Source organism: Notamacropus eugenii, chromosome 7, assembly GCF_028372415.1.
Source record: "Notamacropus eugenii isolate mMacEug1 chromosome 7, mMacEug1.pri_v2, whole genome shotgun sequence".
In the NCBI taxonomy this organism is placed as follows: Eukaryota; Metazoa; Chordata; class Mammalia; order Diprotodontia; family Macropodidae; genus Notamacropus; species Notamacropus eugenii.
Window position 1 is genome coordinate 76,544,933 of NC_092878.1, and position 23,162 is coordinate 76,568,094.

A 23,162-nucleotide genomic window follows, 5' to 3' on the forward strand; every position below is an offset into this window, starting at 1 on the left:
TTACCTTTGGCTGGAAACTTCTTTTGCTCTGTTGTTCTGTGGCTTGTGCTGCTCTAGACTTTGTTGAGAGTCATTTTTACAGGTATTTTGTGGGCTGTGGAGGAAGCACTAGAGTATATGCCTCTTTCTACTCCACCATCTGGCTCCGCCCCAGCCCCCAGCAGTTCTTGTTGAGTAAAGTAGTGTTTGGGGAATTGCAGCATAGCTCACTATAAAAAGTCACTAGATGTGGAGTTAGAGGATCTTTAGCCACTTAGTACTTGTATGACTTAGGATAACTAACTTGAATGACCCTTTTTTTTTTTTTAATATCTAGAATGTTAGGATAGGTACTAGATAATATCCCAGGTCCTATATAGTTTTAAGTCAGTGATCCTGGATCTTGAATTTGTTGATTTCTGTCAATTGCTATGTGCATTTATTCCTCAGTCTTACTTGCATGATCTATTTTACTAAGGTAGTTTTTTATTGTCTTTAATATTCTGAAATTTAGTCTTTTTATTCAATTACTTTCTGTTGTATCAAGTGACAAGTATCAAAACATACAAGAAAATTTTTGGTTTTAGCTTTTAGTTTAATACTACCCCTGATAAAGCTTATTAAAGCTGTCAGGTATTTGATACTAGGCACTAGAGATACAAAGACAAACAAAACAGTGCATACTCAGAAAGACTCCTGTTCTGCTGGGATGATAGTGTGTATATAAAAATATGTGATTTCCTCAGCTTTGGGAACTCTCTGTTTGAAATTTCTTCTACAAATGAACATAACGGTCTATGATAAAATAGATAAGGCCTAAAGCATCTGCTGAGCCACCTGGACATAAGAAGTAGGATTTGAACCTAGGTCTTTCTTAGTTACTTTAGTACATTATGCCATATTGTCCCTATCCAAAATGTATGTAAATAAGCAAATAAAAAACAGTTTGGTATGAGAGATAATATTGATCACCCTGGGGACTAGGAAAGGTTTTGAGGAGGTGTCACCTGAACTGAGCCATGGGTGGAGATGAGGAAAGGATGCATGAGAAACAATTGAGCATTGAGTTCGTGGAACAACTGGTAGTCCACTTTGGTTGGAATGTAGACTTAAGTGAAAGGGAATAGTGTAAAATAAAACTTGAAAGGTTGGTTGCAACTAGATTGTTGGAAGACTTTAAGGTTCTTGCTGAGGAATTTGTATTTCATACTAGAAGTGACAGAAAGCCACTGAAGATTTTTGAGCTGTTTGGAGAAGGGACAGCAGAGAGATCGGTTAGAAAGTTGTTAGTGTAATCCATTCCAGAGGTGATCAGGGTCTGAACTAGTAGCCATGCTATGGGACAGAAGAAGGAAATTTTTTGAGAGAGAGTGTGGAGCTAGAATAGATAAGGCTTGAGGGATAAAGGAGTAGGAGAAACCAAGGATGGCTGAGGTTGTAGACCTGAATAATTGGAAAGATGGTTCTGCCCTCAACAGAAATTGGGCAGTTTGAAGAATGGCAAGTTCTAGGAGAAACATGATTTCCATTTGGGTTTGTGAGGCCCATGGGATATTTAGGAGAAGAAATCCAAACAGATGACTGGTGAGGTGGGGGACTAGAGTTTAGGAGAGAGATTAGAGCTAGTTCTACCAGACATTGTGGTACAGTCTAAAGTTTATTGGATTTGGAGTCAGTGGAACTGTATTGGAATATCTGTTCTGCCATTTAGTAAGCATATGTCCTTGAGCAATTAATCAGTAAGAGTTTATTAAGGGTTTATGATATGTCAGGCATTGGGCTAAGCACCAGGATACAGAGACAAAAGTAAAGTCCTTACCTTCAAGGATCTTTCTCCGAGTGCCAGAGGAGTCTATATCACAAAAATGTTTCAGAACTCCTGCAGTAAACCTAGAAAGGAGCCAAGTTGTAGAGAGATTAAAAGGTTAAACAGAGAAGTTTATATTGGGTACTAGAATTAATAGGGAACTGCTGGAGTTGGGGCAGGAGTGGAGGGTGGTTAACATGACCAGACCTTCTCTTTAGGGGAAAATCAATTCAGTGGTCTTGTGGAGGGTAGTTTGGAGTGAGTAGAGGCTGAAGGCCTGAGAGATCAAATAGGAGACTCACTGTAGTGGTTCACTCTTGAACTAGAGTGGTGGCTGAATGTATGGGAAAGAGGGGATATGCATGTAAGAGATATTGTGAAGGTAAAAAGGATGAAAGTTGGCAATTGATTAACTATGTGGCATGAGTGAAAATAAGGAGTTCAGGACAAGGATACCCTTGACAGTAATAGGTGAGTTTGGAGGAAGGATAATTTTTGAGGAGAAGGATAACGAGTTACCCAACATGCTAGAGAACTTCTTCCTATTTTTGTATTGTAGAGGTACTGGTGTACCATTTAGACTTTTCACTACTGTCTTCCATTCTTGCTGTATGATTGACTTATCTCCTTTGCCTGTCATTCATATCCTCAAGGACATCTTTTACACTATTCTTAGATACTGTTCACATGTGGGATTAAATATTGATCATACCTTTGATAATATCTCTTGAATTTAATAGGGATTGTATCAGTAATTTTTTTTCTGGCATTTCATGGAACTGAGTCAGCTTTCTAGTTAGATGATTGTATTCAGAATTTCTAGTAATAATTATATTCCATATCTGTTAGGCCAGTAATAAGAACATTTATGGAGGGAAGGGGGAAAATTTTTTTTTGTCTAGGAAGATTTTGGTTAAAAAAATGTTATTATGTACTCTTTCAAGAGGTACATTTTTTTTAGTAATTAACTTAAAAACCTCAGGTATGTAACTGATTTTCTCATTTTCTGTTACAATGAGCTGTTTTGTTGTTATTTCTCCTTTGTTTAGATGAAGAACTTCCTGATTACATCATGGTAATGGTGGCTAATAAGAAAAGTCAAGAGCAGATGACTGAAGACCTTTCCCTTTTTTTAGGGAACAACACAGTTAGATTTACTGTATGGTACGTTCATACGTGTCTACAACACAAACTATTTCAATGTCTGACTTTTTGGGTTTTTTTTTAACTTATAAAGTATAAAGCATGGGGACATTTTCCCTGATACAGTGAGATCATTAAAATTTTCCATTTTAGAGCCTCCTGTGTGTCATACAGTTTTCATATATCTCCCAAATAAATACCTGACAAATGTGGTAGTGTTTTTGTGCTACAAGATTCAGTGAATCTTCCCTTTGGTTTTTCTTCATTTGCAAGAGAAATGCTTTTGAATCTAATTAGATTTTAGCTTCCCTTATCTCTCTTTTTCTCTTTCCTTCTTCCCTGCCCCCTGTAAGGTATATCAAAGAATATGTACATTGGCATATTGGAGCCTAATCATCTTCAGTTTACTGCAGGTTCAGGATTTAAAGAAGTACAAATCATAAGGATTCAAGCAATAGTAATTTAATGAAAATAAATGAAATTCTGTCTTGTTATAAATCTCTCTCCCCTATTCACACATTTCTGTCTTCTGGTATCCTGTAGTGTATGCTAGTTTTTGCATGTAGATCATTTTATTTTGATTACCTGCTAATAGCTTTTAAATTTATTGTTGTTGAGTCATCTCAGTTGTGTTCACCTCTCTATGACCCCATTTGGTGTTTTCTTGGATATCCTGGAGTGATTTGCCATTTCCTTCTCCAGCTCATTTGATAGATGAGGAAACTGAGGCAGACAGGGTTATTTTGAGACTTATCCTGGTTCACACAGTTAGTGAATGTCTGAGACAGGATTAGAAATCCCTTCATCTCCAGACCTAACACTCTGTCTGCTTCATCACCTAGCTGCCCTTGTATTTATATTTAGAGGCCTAGTAAATGTCTAGTTAGCATTATTCCTCTCTTACTTCTAATTTATCTATAAATTTGAGACCATCTAATATTTTGTTTTCATAGAAGAGTGGTGAAGATAGTTCAGATTGAAGGGGATGGGTAAAAAAAATTAAAGCTGAATATAATACAGATTTGTAATTTCATAAACTATCCTTTTTCCTATTCTTTATGAAAATGTTTGTCAAGTTTATAATAAAAAATAATTTTTAAAATTATTATTTTCATGTGAGCAGGTGGTAAGGAAGTCAATAGAGTGAGTTTATAGGAATTTAGTTGTGAATGAGAGGAAAGTTGCAAACTTGAGGTAATGAGAGAGTCAGTGAAAGATTTTTTAATAAGGAAGACCTGAACATGTTTATAAGTATCTGAGAGGAAAGTAGATGAGAGATTGATTTGAAGAAAGAGAAGATAATCAATGAAGTAGCTTTTGAAGGAGTCAGCAGGGAAAATGGGATCCCTTGGTAAAAAAGCATTACTTAGTTCTTTTTGATTGGAGCTAAGTAGGGAAATCATGATTGAAAATGTAGAGCGGTTTTAAATTGTGGATTAGGAGAGGTAAAGGAGCTCATAAGATGGTCTTCAGTTCACTGTAAAGTAGGAAGTGAGTTTATCTGCTGAGAGACAAAAATTGTGATTGAGTTTATGGCTTGAGAAGAATGTTTGAAAATGTCTTAGGGGGAGTGTGATGTAAAAATTTTTCCTTGTTGATTTCTTTTTCTAGATATATTGACTTTGTTGTGAAAAAGCTTTTAAATTTGTGTTTTCAATTGTCTAGTTTTAGTTTTATGATCTCTTTTCCTTGTTTGGTTATGGCTTCTTGATGGAAAGTTAATGAAAGATGAATAGGGGTTCTCATGTGACGCTGAGGACCTAGATTAGATAAAATTAAATATTTAGTGGACCTCATCAGCATGGTTTGATGACTTTCCCCTGACTTCAAAGCACAAAAGGGGGGCATAAAGTGAGAGCCTAGGTGGAGGATTAGCAGTGTAGTGTGAAGAGCAGAAGTGGAAGAAAACAGGCACTTTATTTATCTGGTTAACAATCAGGTCAATATGGGAAGAGAATAAAGTGAAGCCATAATTAGGATAGAGCAACTGGAGATTATTTTGAGGTTGAAGAGTAGTTTTAGGAGGGGTGAGACATGGGAGAAGTAGAAATTATGATTAGAGAAGGGAATTTCACAGTTAAAGATTTTTGGATTACCCAAAATTGTTCAAAGTTGTAACTGCTTTAAATGTGCTTGATTTGAGGTAGAACAGAAGAAATTGATGAAATTGGTTAACTTGTTTTGTTTAAAGGGTCATCATAGTGACTATAGAAGGACTTAAGGATATGGTCAAGGATCATAGCATCATAGATATATAGCTAGAAGATTTCGAAGTCATTTGGTCCCACCCTTAGTTTTACAGATGAGGAATCTGTGGGTCAGTGAGATTCAGTAACTTGCCCAGAATAATGTTGCAAGTAAGTGACTGAGACAAAATCTGAATTCAGATTTTCTTGACTTCTTGCTCTGACCACTGTGTCATTTTGTTGCGTAGGGGTTAGGATGGAGAAGACCATTGTGAGTCAGGTACTGAACTCTTTAAGGAAGTAGTGAGAGTGAGCTGGAGATGACAGCAACAAGGATAGAAAAGTCATCTTAATGGATAGAACAAATTTCATACAGTATGATGACAGTACAGGGAAGGTCTGGAAGTGAGGAGTGTGCCAACAAATAATTCTTGGCCCAGTGTTTGGGCATGTAAGGAGGGACCAGCACTTGAGAGGGTGACTTCAGGAAGAAGCCACGTTTCACCCAGGGCTGTAGGATGGAATGAATTATGAGAGGAGGCTTTCTAGGTTGAAGGGGAGTTTATTCACAGTATAGCAACTGGGGTAGGGTAAGATTAATTTGGATTGGGGTGAAAGTTCTGGGGGAGATGTTGAAATGGAAGTTTCATTTAATCAGGTGCCAATTCTGAATTAAGAACATTACAGAGGAATGTGAATTAACTTACCATAGGATAGAAATGTAATGTATTGAGAAGCTTGTAGACTAAATAGGCCCCAAGGTTCTATTTATAACATTGGTGTTAAGGAGCCTTCTGTCAGTGGTATTTCCTAGATGGAACCCCTTAAGTTGATGGGGACAGGGGAAGGAATGGGAGAATTCTGAGGTGAATGAGACTTCAGCAGTTTCTTTTTTAGCTTTTCCCCTCTCTAAATGAAGTCTCTTCAGTTGTTAAGAATGGGGAATGGGAGGGCCATTGGTTATGGCTGCTAGGAAGTTCATAAGGTGAGGGCAGTTTTAGCCATTTCTCTTTCTGGGGTATCTGTAAACCTGTCGAATTAATTTTTTTTCCTTTTATAAACTTAAAACTATCAACATAGTTAGTCAAATAAGCATGTAAAACAAGAGGTAAAATCTCATTCAAAGCCTTTAGCCCTTGGTAAGTTGGAACCAAATGAATTAACAAAAAGCAAAGAATCAAGACTTTCTGAAGTTCCATCATCTTTGGTCCTTTTTCCTTTGTCTTTCCTTTTTCCTTTTCATTTCCCCTTTCTGGTAGCATTAATTTTGAACAAAATACTCTCAGTAAATGGGTACATCATATTTTAATATAGCTATAACTCCATGTCCCTCAGAACTAAGGCGTGCAGAAGATTGTTGTTGTGTTCATCCTTAGTTTCTGAAGAAGACCATGCCATCAGAGAAATCATGATATGACTTGCATTTGACTTAGTTTTGAGTGAGGGAGGGCTGTGCAAGGTCACCAGCTTCACTTCTGCTCCGGAGCCATCTGGATCCAGTGACCAGATATTCATCAGGATGACTGGAGATGGCCCAGGATGAACTGGGAGACCTTGGACCCTTTAGGCCAAGGCCTATTTGGAAAGGAAAGGGGAAAGGGAAAAGGAAAGGAAATGAAACTTGGAGTTTACTGGCTAGATCCTTTCCTTCCCTTCCCTTCCCTTCCCTTCCTTTCCTTTCCTTTCCTTTCCTTTCCTTTCTCTTCCCTTCCTTTCCTGCAAAAGATTGTATAAGTGATTAAATTTAGAGGTTGTCTAATTATGAATATATGAAAATATAGGGCTTGCATAATTCAATATCTGTATCCCTTATGAGACAATGAAATAAAGTAGTCATGGTCAAATGATGCCCTTTTTTTTTTTGTGATGGAAGGTCTAGGTATTGAAATTAGGCAAGAAAAATCTTCTGAGTCAGATGCAGAAAAGTCAGCTCTACAAAAAAACTGCAACATGATAATCAGTTTAGTACTGTTTATCCATTTTAAAAGAGTTATCCTGTTATATCATCATACTTCTGTGGTAGGAGTCTGAGGGAAAAAGACATTTGAACAAAATTAACTTTAATTTAGAAAGATTTAATTTTTCTTTTTTCTTTTAGGCTTCATGGTGTATTAGATAAACTTCGCTCTGTAACTACTGGTAAGATCTATTATAATGTCCATTTGGAATTTGCAAGATATTTTTCTTTTTCTGCTATTTTAATAGCATTTGTGCTCTTTTAAAAAGAGAATATGACTTTTAAATTAGTGGTCTAAATGGCTGTTAAAAATACTTCCACGAAATTAAATCACAGTAAAATTGTCTTCAAGTATTTTAGATTTACTTAAGACGGACCATCCATTATCTTTCACAGAGCCTTCCAGTCTAAAATCTTCTGAGACCAATATCTTTGAAAGTAGTCTAGCTTCAAACAAGAGCAGTTTAGGTGGAGGAGATGAAAGAAGACACGAGGACACTTTGCTACCTCTTGCTGTTTCTAGCACTCGATCAGAAAAAAATGATTCCAGAGTTTCTACAAGTTCACAAGATCACAGAACCTCTGCTGTCAGGTAAGGACTTTATGCTTAGTACTTAACGCACAATATTCACTTAACTTTTACAAGCTGTGTGATGCTGGACAAGTCACTGAACGTCTTTGAACCTCAATTTCCTCATTTGTAAAATGAGGGTATTGGACTTAATGACATCAAGGGCCCCTTTCAACTCTGAAGTCTTATCTCCTAAATACAATATGAATGTGACTGCAAAGAGATTGATTGTCTTGAGTTTTAGAAAATGTGGAGGCACAGTCAGGAAAAATATTGATTATAAAGATATAAACGAATTTTGTTAAGTGAAATAATAGAGAATTAGAATGTTCTTAGAGAATATTGTCTGTTACCAATACTTAGATTAAGCCAGAGTACAAAAATTAGAAAGAAAACTAAAGTACTTTTTGCATAGAGTCTGGAAAAGGGATTACTAAAACGCTTGATTTCTGTTCTTTGTTTTCATAATCATTCTTTGGAAATGGTTTTAAGTTCTCAGTCATAGTTTAATCTGTTTTCTTTTTAACTAGGCAGCCTTATGATGATGGAACTGCAGCTCGACTGATGTCAACAGTGAAACCTCTTCGAGAGCTAGCTCCTTCTGAAGATGTAATTGACATTAAACCAGAACCAGATGATCTCATCGATGAAGACCTAAATTTTGTTCAGGAAAACACTCTCTTATCACGGAAAAAACCTATTGTGACAGTTACATACAGTTCTTCTCGCCCTTCTGTTGAAATCTACCGACCTCCAGGAAGTCGGAATACAGATGGCAATGCACATTTACACAGGTTGCATTTGCAGCAGCAGAACAGTATTCAGACTGGCAAACAGCTAGACATACAGACCAGCAGGTCATTTGAAACAATACATCTATGTGAATCAGAAGCATTTAGTGGCTTAGCAGAGACCTATAGGCCTGTCACCAAAACAAACTCTGATAAAATAAACAATGAGGTTTGTATAAAGACATATAATTTAGCTTTTTTAATTTTTGTGATGGATAGGTAGAATGGTGACAGTTAGGATCTGAAAAGATCTGCACAGTCTTAAGAATATGGAGAGAGTCTAATAAGATGAAATTTAATACAAATAAAAAGTCCTGCATGTAGGCCCCCAAAATTAATTGTACACATATGTATATATGTGATGGGGGAATGTATATATGTAGATCATGTTGAAAAATATTGGGGTTGGTGTTAGTAAACTACAAATTAATGAGAAAGCTACTATAAGCAACATCTTAAGCAATATCAATAGATGTATAGTGTCCAAAATGTGAGACATACCAGAGTCTCCATCTACTCTGGCTTGTCATACTAAATATAGAGTGTTGTGTTCAATTTTGGGTACTGCATTTTAAGAGGAACATTGACAAACTGGAAAATATCCCTCCTCCAAAAGATAGTGATTAGCATCAAAACAATGTCATAAGATTTAGTTGTATTGGCTGGGGATATTTCACCTGGAGAAGAAAAAAACAACATTGTCCACAAGCCTAATTATGGTCTCTAAAAATAATTGATGCGTTATCATACAGAATATTAGTTTTAGCCTGACCCAAGAGGGCAGAAATATGATTGATGAATGGAGAAGGGCAAATTTAGTTCAATGTAAGGAGGTACTTTCTAACAGAAAGGTCTGTCCAAATATAGAATGTTCTGCTTTGAGAGATAGTGCCTTTTTTGTTCCTGTAAGTCTTTAGGTAGTAGCTCAGTGACTCCTTGTTAGGAATATTGTAGAATGGGTTAGTGTTTCAAGTATAGCTTAAGCTATATGCTCTCTAAAAGTCCCTTGCAGCTCTGCAGTTCAGTTAGAAGTTAGCATTTTTAGTTGTCTTTGTCACAAAATAATCCATGATACTATTAATCTGACTGGCTTTTAAATTTTTGCTTAAATATATCTTCTAAGTACAAATTTGCTATTATCTGAATAGAGAAATACTCCTAAGTATTTCTGGTTGCAGGAAGAAAACTTTCGGAAGAGAAAGTTACCTGTGGTAAGTTCAGTTGTTAAAGTAAAAAAGTACAATAATGATGGAGAAGAGGAAGAGGAAGATGAAGAATATGGATTACGTATAGGAAGTGTGTCTAGCAGTGTGTCTGTGCCAGCAAAGCCTGAAAGACGGTACGTGAATAATATGTAAGCCAGTATATAATTTGCTTATTTGGGAAACTTGTATTTTCCACTAAAATCTTACTTTAGATTGTCATTGTAGCTTAGCGGTGACATTGATTTTTTTTAACTTAAATACTTGTTGATTGATTAGGAGAGCTGCAAGCTCTGGCAGGTCCTTCCAAGCTGAACAGGTTTCAAATAGGAGTTTTACGTCAGATGGTGTGTCTGTCCTCTTAGGACAATCCTAGCTAAATTGGGGAGACGACTCATAACTAGATTGTTCTCAGAGTGATAAGATTTTTAGGCATAGCAATTCCTTTGTTTTTTTGAATAATATTTTATTTTTACCCAGTTACATGTAAAAACAATTTTTTTTAGCATTCAGTTTTTAAATTTTTGAGTTTCAAGGTACAGCAATTCTTGAAGATCATCTCCTAAGTTTTCAGTTGTTAGTTTTGATCTAGGTTGGGGAAGAAGCTGATGTCAGGTATGGTCTAAAATAGTATTATAGATGAAAGCAGTAGCACTGATATAAACAAATGATTATGAATAGATAGGGGTGAGACGTTTATATTTAAGGTAGTTATGGTAGAATTTTATGCACATTTTGGCAAGATGTTGGGTTAAGATTGTTTTTGAATATTAGGTACTAGGTTGGCACTATAAATGTAAGACAAAGCTGTAGTAAAGGAATAGATACCTAAAAGATAGGTAACTTCAGAGAGTTCCTCTACTGAGAACAAATGCCTACTAAAAGTGAATTTCTTGAAACCTTACATTTTTAGGCCTTCGCTCCCACCGTCCAAACAAGCTAATAAGAACCTGATATTAAAAGCTATATCAGAAGCTCAGGAATCTGTTACAAAAACAACCAACTATTCCACAGGTAATTTAGCTTTTTGCTTTGCTTATGTTGGAGTAAACTTACTGCTTGAGAGAATGTCATTGATAACTCAGGTGTGTAGCAAAAAGAAGACTTAAGTTGTGTTCAGGGGCAGTTTAGAGATTAGAAGCATGTGTCACATCAAGAACAAAGAATGAGGTGAGAGGCAGGAAAATGGTTTTAAGAGGAGCATTGATATGGATAGCAAGAAAGGATGACATTCAAGGGAAGGTTGTTTCAAATAGATGAAAACAGGATCATCAACCATTGTTTAAATTTTTAAAGAAAGAATTTGAATTAAGAAAAGATTTTAACTGGGAGAAATTAAAGTAGTTTCAGTTTCATTTGGTCCAAATTATTAGTGTACTAATAAGTTTTTCCTTTCTTATCCCTTCCCTCATTTCTTCTACTAATGTAAAAAAAAATTAGGCAGAGAACTGAATCTTTTATATATATACATATGTGTATATATATGTATATATGTATGTTTTTCCCCCTCTATAATTAATGTTTGATAAGTGATGATAGCCACAGATTTATGAGAAAAAAAATAACTCCTAAAAATCATCATTTTTTTAAGAGAAATTTGAGAGTAGAATTATGCTTTTTTCATAATTCTTACTATTGAGAGAATGAACTTCCCATCAGGTAGCTATAATTTTATAGTGATCTAAAACTCAGACATTGTAAACTTTGATGGCTTTACATTCTTTGTCATCCTAATAACCAGTGTATCAAAATTCCAATGATTTTGTTGCTGACAACTAGAATTTGGGGGCTAGCTCTTCCATGAGCACCTTGCTGTGCTTGGCCTTCTGCTTCCTCCCCTTTTTACTCTCTGTTCACTTTGGAAATGAATGAATAAAGCATGTATTATGCACTTACAATGTGCAGAGTCTTGTGGTAAGCACAGGGGATACAAATAGAAAAGTAACACAGTCTTTTGCTGTCAAGGAACTCACATTCTAATGGGGGGAGACAGCATACATGCAGGGTTTCAGCTGTAAGTCAGATGGAAAGGTCCTCTGCTTCTTAGGGTGGGGCAGCAAAGAGATGGTAATGCCTTTTCTTGAATGTCATTTCCACTAATAAAATATAAAATCATATCAGTTTCTGATGTTGAAATACTTTACAGTGCCAAGGACTTTGATGACAAGAATTTTCTGGGTCTTTAATAGAGAGTTACCAGACTCCCATCTCCACAGGGTTTAGTTCCCAGGATGATGGCTGTGGGTACTGGATTTGAAGATTTGATCTTCCAAAGACTGTTGGGTTCTGAATTCTGGGCTTTTTCCTCAGGGTCTGAGGGTAGATGAAGGTCAAAGTAGTGGTGGTGGTTTGACTTACCTGGCCTATTACCTTCTCTTTCCCTCAGTGTATCTTGTTGCTTTATTTAGGCTGACTGGCTTCTCCTGTGAGTGGCAGTTGGTTAGCCATTGGTGAGGTTGGCTGTGCCCCTTCTCCACAGGAGCCTTTTCTTTGGATAATTGTTGTGGGGACTGGACTGGAGGCAGAACTGGTGGCCTGGGAGTATTGCTACTCCAAGGACTTTTAGGTGGCAGTTGATTAGCAGCTATTACTGGTAGTGGTGAGGAAGGTGAACTTCCTCCATAATGAATTTTCTCCACTTGACATTCAACATTGAGATTTCATATGTAATAATACCACTTACATATTTCTCTCTCGTGTGAAAGTCCCGCAGAAACAGATGGTTCCAGTTGCTCCCCGAACTCGTACTGCCCAGGAAGAATCTCTGATAGAAGTGGTCCAGGGGCAAAGCAGGCTCCCCAGATTAAGTCCCCCAATTCAACTGGAGGAAGCAAAAGAGCAAAGTTTAGAAAGAATTCAAGGTAATGGTAAAGTGATGCTCAGTTTTTTATTGCACATTCCTCAAATGAAATTACATTTGTTGTACTGTTAGAAAAGCAATAACCCAGCCATAAATTCAAAAACTGGGAAGGATGCTGTGAAGAGATAATCTTTCAATAAATGTTTGTTGATGACAAAGTGTAGTCTACAGTTTCTTGCCTCAAGGAACATCTACATCTAATGTGTGTGAGAAATGTTCTATCCTTACATTTTTAATAACAATACCTAGCATTTATATAACTCTTAAGGTTGGTAAGGTGCTTTACAAATAATATCTCATTTTATCCTCACTATAATCCTCCAAGGTAGGTACTGTTATTACTCTCATCTTCCAGAGAAGGAAACTGAGATACTAAGCAACTTGCTTACACAGTTAGTTACACAGCTAGTAAGCATCTGAGACCAGATTTGAAATTCCTAAATTCAGATCCAGCACTTAATAATGTTATTATTACTTACATTTTTCTGAGGACGAAGATTGTATTCCTTTTCTCTCTTTCTATTAATGCTCCTACTGTTCTTGTGATTTAAAACATTTAATCATTTTAAATTACTTTCTTTAGTTTTCCCATTCATACATAGTCAATAACTGGATCTCGTCAGGTAATTTCTCAGATTAATTCCTTTGTCTCCATTCCTGTTGTTCCCTACTCTTCCACCTCCAGGCCCTAATCACTACACCATCATTGGTTTTCTTGTCTCCAAATTTCCTTTGCTTTAAACCATTCTCTACAATCACTGGCCTCATTGATCTTCCTAAAGTACTTTCACCATGTTACTTTCCTACTCATAAACCCCAGTGAGTTCACAATTAACCTGTACCACATAAATTCCTTTGCTTGCTTTTCAAGACCCCACTCTAACCTATCACACCCTATTTCAAACTACTCCTTAATTTTATCTTGGACCCTAATTAATCTTCTCACCATACTGGATTCCCAGCACCCAGGTACTCAGTTCTTCTTCTGCTGTTATTCATGTTATTCAGCACCTTTCTTTGCAATATGGAGTATTCTGTGTTGATCCTTTCTGTACATTGAATGCATGGCCCAAGTCTTGCTTGCTTTGTGGAGGCTTCCCTGACAGTTCTAACCCCACATTAAACTCTATTTTTTCCAGGTCCTTTGCACTTTCTTTACTGTACAGTTTAACCCTTTTTATTTACTTATGCCAGATTTTATCTGTGTAGTAAGTAAACTCCTGGTAAAGAATTGTAGATTAGCACATGCTCTGATTTAGAGTCTTAGAGATTTGCCTAGGACATTGAGAGCTAAGTGACTTACTCTGTTGCACAGTCAGTATGTGTCAGAGGTGAGACTTTAATTCAGGTTTCTCTGACACTCAGGCTAGCTCACTCTCTATCCACCCTACCATTCTGCCTCTCCCCTCATCTAGATGTTAAGACAGGACTGTCTTAATCACATTTTGCATCCCATGTTCTAGTAGAGTTGGACGTAGGTGTGTTCAGCTTATTCAGCTATACTTATTCAGCAAGTATTTTAGTTCTTGCTCTATACTTACACTCTTTTAAGGGTTGCCAGTAAAGAAAGGTTGTCTTAGTCCTCAGTTGGTACTTATTCTGTTCCATTGTTTACTAACTCAGGAATTTTTTTCTCATTGTCCAGTTTCTTTGACATTTCATCTATGTGTGTGGGTGTATGTCTCTCTCTCTCTCTCTCTCTCTCTCTCTCTCTCTCTCTCTCTCTCTCTCTGTCTCTCGATCTCTATGAATAATTGGTAAGATAGTCACAGTGTTGCTGAGCCTCTTTATCCTCTTCTGTAGAATCCAGCAGATATTTATTGGAGTAATAACTTTCATTACCAACCTGTAAAGAAAGAGCTTTGTAAACTGTAAAATAGTAGGTATAAATAAGAGCTATTATTATTTTATTTTTATTTATACTTATATTTTTTATTTTATTATTTTTACTTTTAGACCTGTGAGGGAGCTCTCTTCCTCTACCAGTACAGATTTTCACCAGCTCTGCAATTTTTGGTCTTAGTTATCTGTGGGCTCTAAGAGATTAAATGACTTGCTCTCGAGATCATGCAGCCAGTATTTGTCAGAGGTGGGCCTTGATCCGTAGTCTCCCTTACTTCATAGCTAATTCTTTTCTGTGTTGTTCTATCTCTCATCAATAATAATGGCAACCTTAATATGCCTCACTAGTGGTAAATCACCTCTTTATCACTTTTTTCTTCATACTAAATGATTCCATTTTCCAGACCCAAACCATTTCATAGTTTTTCATGTTTTCTTTTAAGTTGTAGAGCCTACATCCAGGTTCTACAGTACTAACTTTCAATAAGAAGGAATAAAATTTGGAGACCACATTTTTAATAAAATTGCCTTCTCAACCTTAGCATTTTATCATGCTCATAGCCAGAATGTTGTATAGTTAAAAAATACTTTTTTTATTTCCATTGTATCTTTTATTTATTTGTCTTATCCCACATTCCATTTAATGTTTTGAGTCATTAAAGCAGTGGCCTGTCCAATTCCCAGTCACCACTAAACTTGTAAATTATGGTTTTAATTTGCCTTTCAGGTTAGATTGAGAACAACTTTTGCTTTTGAAATGTGATTTGTAACCCAGTTCAGTTTAAGTCTCTTAAAGTTTTAATTCAACGCCTTATTTTAACATGGAAGTGATCCTGGGCTCTTGAGGATTTTTTGCCAGTGGAACACAAGTTCTAGGCAGGTCTCACCCAGCTGAAAAGGCTTCTTCTAATATAGTGTGGTTAAAATTATCCAAGGACCATCCTAGTTCATTTTTTAGTGTTATCATTTGAAGATTGCCCACCAGATGATTTTTTTTTTTTGGTGGAAGAGGGCAGGAAACTCCTCATAGAAGTTGTGTACTAAGGTAATAATGTAAGGGTTTCAGTCTTAAGTCTGGAGGGTATCTACACTGATGAGATCATAGATCTTCTGAATAGGTTTAATTGATAGGGAAAATCACCCATGAAAATCATTACTCTACAGTGAAAGCTTTACATAACATGCCGAGACTATAACCTTGGTATCAATGAACCTGAATAGGCAGTCAGTAAAGAAACAAATGGCAAAGGAAGGTGATACTGCTCTTCCAACCTCGAGTGGTCCTAGGAAACTCAGGAAAGATTTTAGAAGTTGTTTTTGAGTGCCCTCTAGTGGAAGCTTGCCAGTGGCTTCACCTTAGGACGTATGTGTCATTCTCACTACTTTCTCATGCTCTCTGGACTTTAAGAGTTGCAGGCTTACAAATATATTGGGGGCTAAAGCATATAGAGTATATGCTTCAGTTCTTTCTCATCCCGTTATTTTGGCAGGCATTTATTTGGTCGTGAGCATAAATGTTATAGATTATCATAGTGATCCCCCTAATCATGACATTCATTGCTGTTCTGTCTTCTGACCAAAATGATCAGTAACAAGCATTTGTAGATTCAAAAATGCATAGATATATTACAGTTGAATTTATTTCTGGGGCTGCTATAAAATTTCACAGCTTTAATTTTTTAATTTTTAATTTTTGCAGTTTTTTGTCCCTTCCTCCTCTGCTGTACTGTACATATACTGATGTTTTTATGCTAAGATATATGTAGGAGTCTTAAAGCTGAGTAAAATGAAATTTAAAATGCAGAAGATCAGAAGATGACGAAAACAGAATATTTTAGTGATGTTTTGTTAGTTAATTTACATACTTAAAAATAAATTACAACAGTATATAATCATAGCTGGCTAGATAGAGTCCAATTTTTTGCTAGCCTTCTTCTGAAAGCAGCATGAGTTCCACATCAGTCACTATTCTTTTAGTAAGCTGAAGTCTTTGTTTCCACCATTGAGGTTTGTTTTTGCTAATACTGATAATATTTTTCTGCGTCTGAAAAGGTTTTGTCAGTTCCTTTAGTTTAGAGGTTTATTAAATTTAGTTCCTAGATAATTCAGAGTTGTCTTACTTAGTATATAGGTGATCCTGTAAGGTGTTTTTGAGACCCTTGAGAAATTTTAGTCCTTCTCTAGTTCGTACAGAAATCCACTGCCTACAGATGATTTAACTTGGGAAACAACTGTATCCTAAAATAAATCTATACTGCACCTCTGGAAACTTTGTAGATCCATTTAGTCAGTAAAAGAACTCGGCAACACAGGTAATACTTTCATCTTTTCTGTTTTAGTGGTTATAATTTTAGAAGAAAAGAGGATATTAGAAGTGAACAGCTTGACAGAATGTCACTGACCAGGGGGTTTGGTTTCCTGGGCTGTGGTTTTATGGTACTAGGATAGCCTAAAAAAAGGGACAGACCAGAATTATCTGGAAGAATATATTTTGTGATATACCCTGCTGACCTGTTCAAGATCACACTTAATTTTTATTTTAGGAGAACAGAGAAGAAAGATGAGGTTTGACAAAAACCAGTTATGAAGGTGTGAGGAGAAATAAGTAGCATAGTGGAAGGGCTGCCTGGTAGTTCTTAGCTGAAAATACAGAGCAAGGTGGTTACTAATAGTAATATTTAAAGCAACATACAGGAAATAGGTGATAAACTTGAAATTTTAACATAAGGTACTTATCACATAGCTACTATTCAAACTTAGTGGAACTGGACTAATAACTTGAATATGGCAATTAAAATTATATGTTTTCAAAAGTGGTGTCTGCTGAACAGTGTGTGGAGTAGCAGCAACATTGCTTGTAAAGAAAATGAAAAGCCTGGAGTTCTTTTCATGGATCTCAAAGTAGAAACATGGAAGAGAGTGTTTGGGAGAGGAGAAATAGAAGTATATTATGAGGTTGCTATCCTTTCTTTTCAATATAGGATCATAATTTAAAGCTAGAAGGGACGTTAGAGACCATTGAGTCCAACCTCCTTTCAGAGATGAGGAAACTGAGGCACAAAATTAAAAGACAATATTTGAACTAGTTTTTTTCTGATTCTAAGACCAGTGCCCTGTCAGCTGTGGAATGACTCACTCTTCTTCCCTCCCTTCTTTGTTTCTTCCTCTTTTTAAAAATTTGTCAAACATCAATAAACATGAACATTTCCATAAGCAAAGAACAGAAAAAGAGGGCTGTGTGGGAAACAGAATCTCCATAACATAAGGCTCTTTGAAAATTATATATTAAATTTAATCCAGTAGTACCAGTATAGTACTGCTTATCTGTTTCCTCTTCTAAACTTTATTAGTACTGTCTTACTACTTCCTGCAGTTCTCATCCCTAAATATAAAAGTCTACTGTTGTAAAAAAAAATAATCAAAATACATTCACATGTTAATCATATCTCAATATTTCTGTCTCATTCTGCACCAGAATCCATCACCTCTCTGCTAGGAGTTGGAAAGCATGCTTCATCATTAATCTTCTGGAGTTGTAATTGGTCATTGCATTGATCAATGAAATCTTTCAAAATTGTTTTTCCTTTACAGTATTGTAGTCATTGTGTAAATTCTTTTCCTTATTCTACTCAGTTCACTTTGCATCATATCATACAGGTTTCTATGAATCCATCTCTTTAAACATTTCTTGTGTTGCAATTCCATTACATTCATAAACCATAGTTCGTTTAGCCATTCTCCAGTTGATTGGCACTCATTTTGATTCCTTTTTCTTTGCTACAACAAAATTATAGCTGTAAATATTTTTGTCCATACGGGTCTTTTCCCTCCTTCTTTGATCTCTTTGGGCTACAAGCCTAGTAGTGGTATTGTTGGGTCATATCAATTGTTCAATGACTTTGGGGGTAAAATTCCAAATTTTCAGAATTGTTAAGACAATTTTGAATATAGCAGGTTATGAAAATTCAATTTTTTAGAAGATATTTATTTTTAGTTTTCAACATTCACTTTTATAAGATTGTGAGTTCTAAATTTTCTGCTTTCCTCTCTCCCCTCCCCAAAATATCATGTAATCTGATAAAGGCTATGCATGTACAGTCATATTTGGTATATTTCCACATTAGTCATATTGCAAAGAAGAATCAGAACCAAAGGGAAAAACCACGAGAAAGAAAAGAAAATGGTATGCTTTGATCTGCATTCAGACTCCGTAGTTCTTTCTCTGGATGTGGATTTTTCATCATGTGTCTTTTGGAATGTCTTAGATCATCACATTGCTCAGAAGAGCTAAATCTAACACAGTTGGTTGTAGCATAATGTGGCTAGTACTGTGTACAGTGTTCTGGTTCTGCTCACTTCACTCAGCCTCAGTTCATGCAAGTCTTTCCAGGTTTTTCTGAAGTCCACCTGCTCACCACTTCTTATGGAACAATACCATTGCATTGCATTCATATACCACAACTTGTTCAGCCATTCCCCCGTTGATGGGCATGCCCTTAATTTCCAATTCTTGGCCACTAGAAAAAAAGCTGCTATAAATATTTTTGTATATGTGAATCCTTTTCCCATTTTTATGATCTCTTTGGGATACAGACCTAGAAGTGGTATTACTGGGTCAAAAGGTACATTGTTCCAGATTGTTCTCCAAAATGGTTGGATCAGTTCACAACTCCATCAGCAATGCATTAGTGTTCCAGTTTTCTCACATCTCCAGCATTTATCGTTTTCTTGTTTTGTCATGTTAGCTAATCTGATAGCTGTGATATGGTACTACCTCAGAGTTATTTTAATTTACATTTCTCCAATTAGTAGTGATTTAGAGCATTTTTTCATATGACTGTAGATAGCTTTAATTTCTTCATCTAAAAACTGTTCTTATCCTTTGATGATTTTTCACTTGGGGATTGACTTATATTCTTGTAAGTTTGACTCAGTTCTCTGCATATTTTAGAAATGAACTCTTTATCAGAAATGCTGACTGTAAAAATTGTTTCCCATCTTTCTGTTTCCCTTCTAATCTTGGTTCCATTGACTTTGTGCAAAATTTTTTTTCTTTTGATGTAATCAGAAATATCCATTTTGCATTTCATAATGTTTTCTTTCTCTTGTTTGGTCATAAGTTCTTCCCTTCTCCATAGATCTGACAGATGAATTATTCTTGCTCTCCTAACTTGCTTGTAGTAGTGCTCATTATGTGTAAATCATGTACCCATTTTGACCTTATCTTGGTATATGATGTAGGATGTTGATATATGCCTAGTTTCTGCCATACTATTTTCCAGTTTTCCCAGCAGTTTTTGTCAAATAATGAGTTCTTATTCCAGAAGCTAAAGTCTTTGAGTTTATCAAACTGCAGATTACTTTAGTTATTGACTACTGTGTCTTGTATACCTAATCTGTTCCACTGATCCACCACTATTTCTTAGCCAGTACCAAGTAGTTTTGATTGCTGGAAAGCTCAATTTTTAAGAAGCCAATTTCAAGGAATCTGAGTGAAAGATTATATGGGTAGAGATACTCAAAGAATATAATTTCTCAGCATGAGACTGTAAGTATGAGAAACTGAGTAAGGGAGCACTACTAGGATTGCCCTAAGGAGGCTATTGAAAGGAAACAATTATCTTTATGAAAATAAAGATATGAAATATCCTTATTATATATCATATAATGAAAATGTTATGAAAATATTCCTAGCCACTTTATTTATAATGGGAAAAACTAGAAACAACCCCATCTGTTCAATGATTGGGAAAGGGCTGAACAAATTGTTTTTGTAGTGTTTGTACTGTATGAAATTGCAAACATAAGTAATACAAAGAAATACGGTAACATATATGTGAAATGGTGTAAAATGAAAAAAGAATCAACAATACTATGTACACTGATTACAACTGTACATATTAACAGCAAAATTAAAAATGCAGATCAGGAAATAAAAGCAAACAGGAGATTTTTATCATTTTGTTAAAGTTAATCGCATTTGAAAACAAATTACAACATTTATGATTTAAGTAAAATCTATTTTATTTTCTTTGTTGAAATGTTTTTGGTGGTTATTAAATTTAGAATAAAAATTTAGTAGAAAAAATAACATGGGTGAAGTAAATGGCAGTTCTGTCTATGTAATTGTGAAAAGTTATAACAAGAAAGCAAAAGGGTAGGTATATAAAATGCAGCAGGGTGATTGTACAGAAGTTTACTCAGCTTATATTTTTAGAAGAATAGGAACAAAAGATGATGGAAGGTTAAAGGTGCATGACCAGATGGGAATCCAGAATAGCACAATCTCATTAAAATGCCATCAAAAAGGGTAGAAGGTTAGGTTTGTAAAAATGCTAATGACAACAAAATGTACTGTTTTTTAAAGCTATGTTTGGATCAAGAATACAAGCAGGACCTGAACATTTTGAGGGGAGAAGGCAGAGCTCCTCATTTCTTTAGACTTCAGCAAGGAAGATGTTATTTATTTATTTATTCCTAGTTTACAGCATCCAGTTCCACAAGCTTTTGAGTTTTACATTCTCCCCCTCCCCAAGATGGCATGAAGTCTGATATAGGCTCTACATATACATTTATATTAAACATATTTTCACATTAGTCATGTTGTAAAAAAGAATTAGAACCAATGGAATGGACCACAAGACAGAAGAAACAAAACAAAAGAGAGAACGAATTATATGCTTTCATCTATATTAAGACTCCATAATTCTTTGTCTGAGTGTGGTTAGCGTTTTCCATCATGAGCCTTTTGAAGTTGAAGGATGATGTTTTTCAAGCTAGAAGTGGTAAGAAGGAGTCCTGTGGCCCAAAGAGAGAGAGGAAGAGATGAGGACATACCCAGCTGTTTTAAATAAGCTTAGATCTCGGTCTTGCTTTAGGATTCTGAGATCATTGTATTTTTTTGATGTTAGGGTTTTGGGGTCTCTTAGTGTCACTGCCAGGAATTCCTCCTTATCTCCTGATTGCTACTCCCTAAGAACATTAAACTGAGAGGGCACAGAGCAGTGCTTAACAGTTTCTCAGCATACTGTAGAACCATTGATTAGGAGAAACTGCAAGCTGTTTTTTGGGGGGTTGGGAAGAGGGAAGTTTCTTATAGAAAATTTAATAATTTTCAAAAGTTAATGGAGTAGCATGTTTTCTTTGATGTCTTTTCTGTGCTTGCTTTTTCAAACTGCCAGATCTCTGTGTAAAATTTTTTTCCGTCAGATTCCATCGGGAACCTTTTTGTTTTACCCTGACTGCTTTTGTCACTTCCTTCTTTGTTCCTTAATGATACTCTCACCCCAACTTTGTAGTCTTTTATAACTATGCCCCAACATTTAGGTTAATTCAATAAAAAATTGTCATAGGTCTGCTATGTTAGATGATAAAATGTCTAGATAAGACAATAAGATGTTTCTTAACTTCGTGGAAATTATATTCTAATGGGAGTTGTGAAGTGGAAGAGAAAGTCTTTACCAGTTGAGGGAATCAGGAAGGCTTCATGAAGAAAGTGATCTTTGTTTTGGACTTTGGCTGACTAAGAACTCAGTTGGTGAAGAGGGCATTCCAGACTTTAAGAAGTGTTGTGAACAAAAGCAGTAAAGGCAGAAAAGCATAAAATATATGTTAGGGAAAGAGAGAAATTCAGTTTGGTTGGAGAATACAGGGAGTTTTAAGATACAAGTATTTATGTGTATAAATATGTAAATATGTATATATACATATACATAAGTTTATGTGTAATTTATGTGTACAAATGTATAAATATGTACATATATACATGAGTTTGTATATAAAATAAAGCTAGATAGTGCCCTTTACTCCCTTCTGTTCTTTTAAAAAAAATAGAATTTTAGAAATGGAAAGGGCTTCAAGATACCTGATCCAGAAATGAAGAACTTTTCATGATTAGGAAGTCAGAAGTTGGTCCCACTGGGTTGACCAACTAAATAACAAAGGAGTTTGTATATTAAATTTTATGAAACTTTTTTTGAAAGTTTTGAAATTTTGAAACTTTTATGAAATTTTATGAAACAGTATTCTAGCTTACATTTCAGTGATTATGTAAAAATGACTCAGAGAGTCATAAAAGTACTTTGGCTTCAGGTTTTAAATACATTATCAAATTCCTAATTTTACAGGTAAGGGAAACTGAGTTATCCTGAGTACATCTCTTCCTTAAGGTTACATAGCTAGATAGTGACAGAGCCCTGATTACCATTCCATTGTTCTTACAAGAATCATAGTAAATTGGTCAATTTTTGACAAAAACAGTTAACTCCAAATATAAAAGTCCAACCCTTTTAGAAAAGTTGGATAGTCCTCTGATGGAACTTCCCAAAACTGAATAATAATTCCTACAGTGTCACTGTAAAGTGCTGACATCCGTTTTCTTGTCTGGCGCTATAGGCTGACACTGAGCAGTGGTAGTATGACTAAAAGATACATATCTGTAGTCTTAAGTTTATATATACATGTAGCCAAGCCTGCTAAAGTGACAGTCTTGAATGAGGTGCTGTCCATTTGTATATGTTAACTTGGATAGACTAGGTAAATCTCTAATGTCTTTTCCAGTGCCAAATCCTGTATGTTTATGTTTAAAAGTTATCATTTTAATGAGACTAATAAAGCATGCTTAATCTCATTCAGATCTAGAAGATACCTTTGAAACATAGTTCTTCTTCACTGTGGACATAACATTAACTAGGACTTCTTCTGTGTAAGAAAAAAGTTTCACAAGTTGCAAAAATAAAAAACCCTAATGGATAGCCACCATAAATATTTTGTATCTATTTTATCATGACATTATTGCTCATGGATTTGAAAGTTCTGTATATAC

At 35.6% G+C, this 23,162-nt stretch overlaps 1 protein-coding gene across 6 annotated transcripts in view; it reads left to right on the forward strand.

Moving 5' to 3' along the window:
* Positions 1–23,162, forward strand: part of ZC3H14 (zinc finger CCCH-type containing 14) — a 49,882-nt gene that overhangs the window by 7,205 nt on the left and 19,515 nt on the right. For all 6 annotated transcript variants that reach the window (XM_072625225.1, XM_072625226.1, XM_072625221.1 and 3 more), the window contains 7 exons: positions 2,836–2,950; positions 7,214–7,254; positions 7,469–7,664; positions 8,174–8,603; positions 9,613–9,773; positions 10,550–10,650; positions 12,342–12,497. In XM_072625225.1, coding sequence (XP_072481326.1) covers positions 2,859–2,950; positions 7,214–7,254; positions 7,469–7,664; positions 8,174–8,603; positions 9,613–9,773; positions 10,550–10,650; positions 12,342–12,497 — 1,177 coding nt within the window. In that variant the 5' untranslated portion in view covers positions 2,836–2,858. The remainder of the gene's footprint in view (positions 1–2,835; positions 2,951–7,213; positions 7,255–7,468; positions 7,665–8,173; positions 8,604–9,612; positions 9,774–10,549; positions 10,651–12,341; positions 12,498–23,162) is intronic.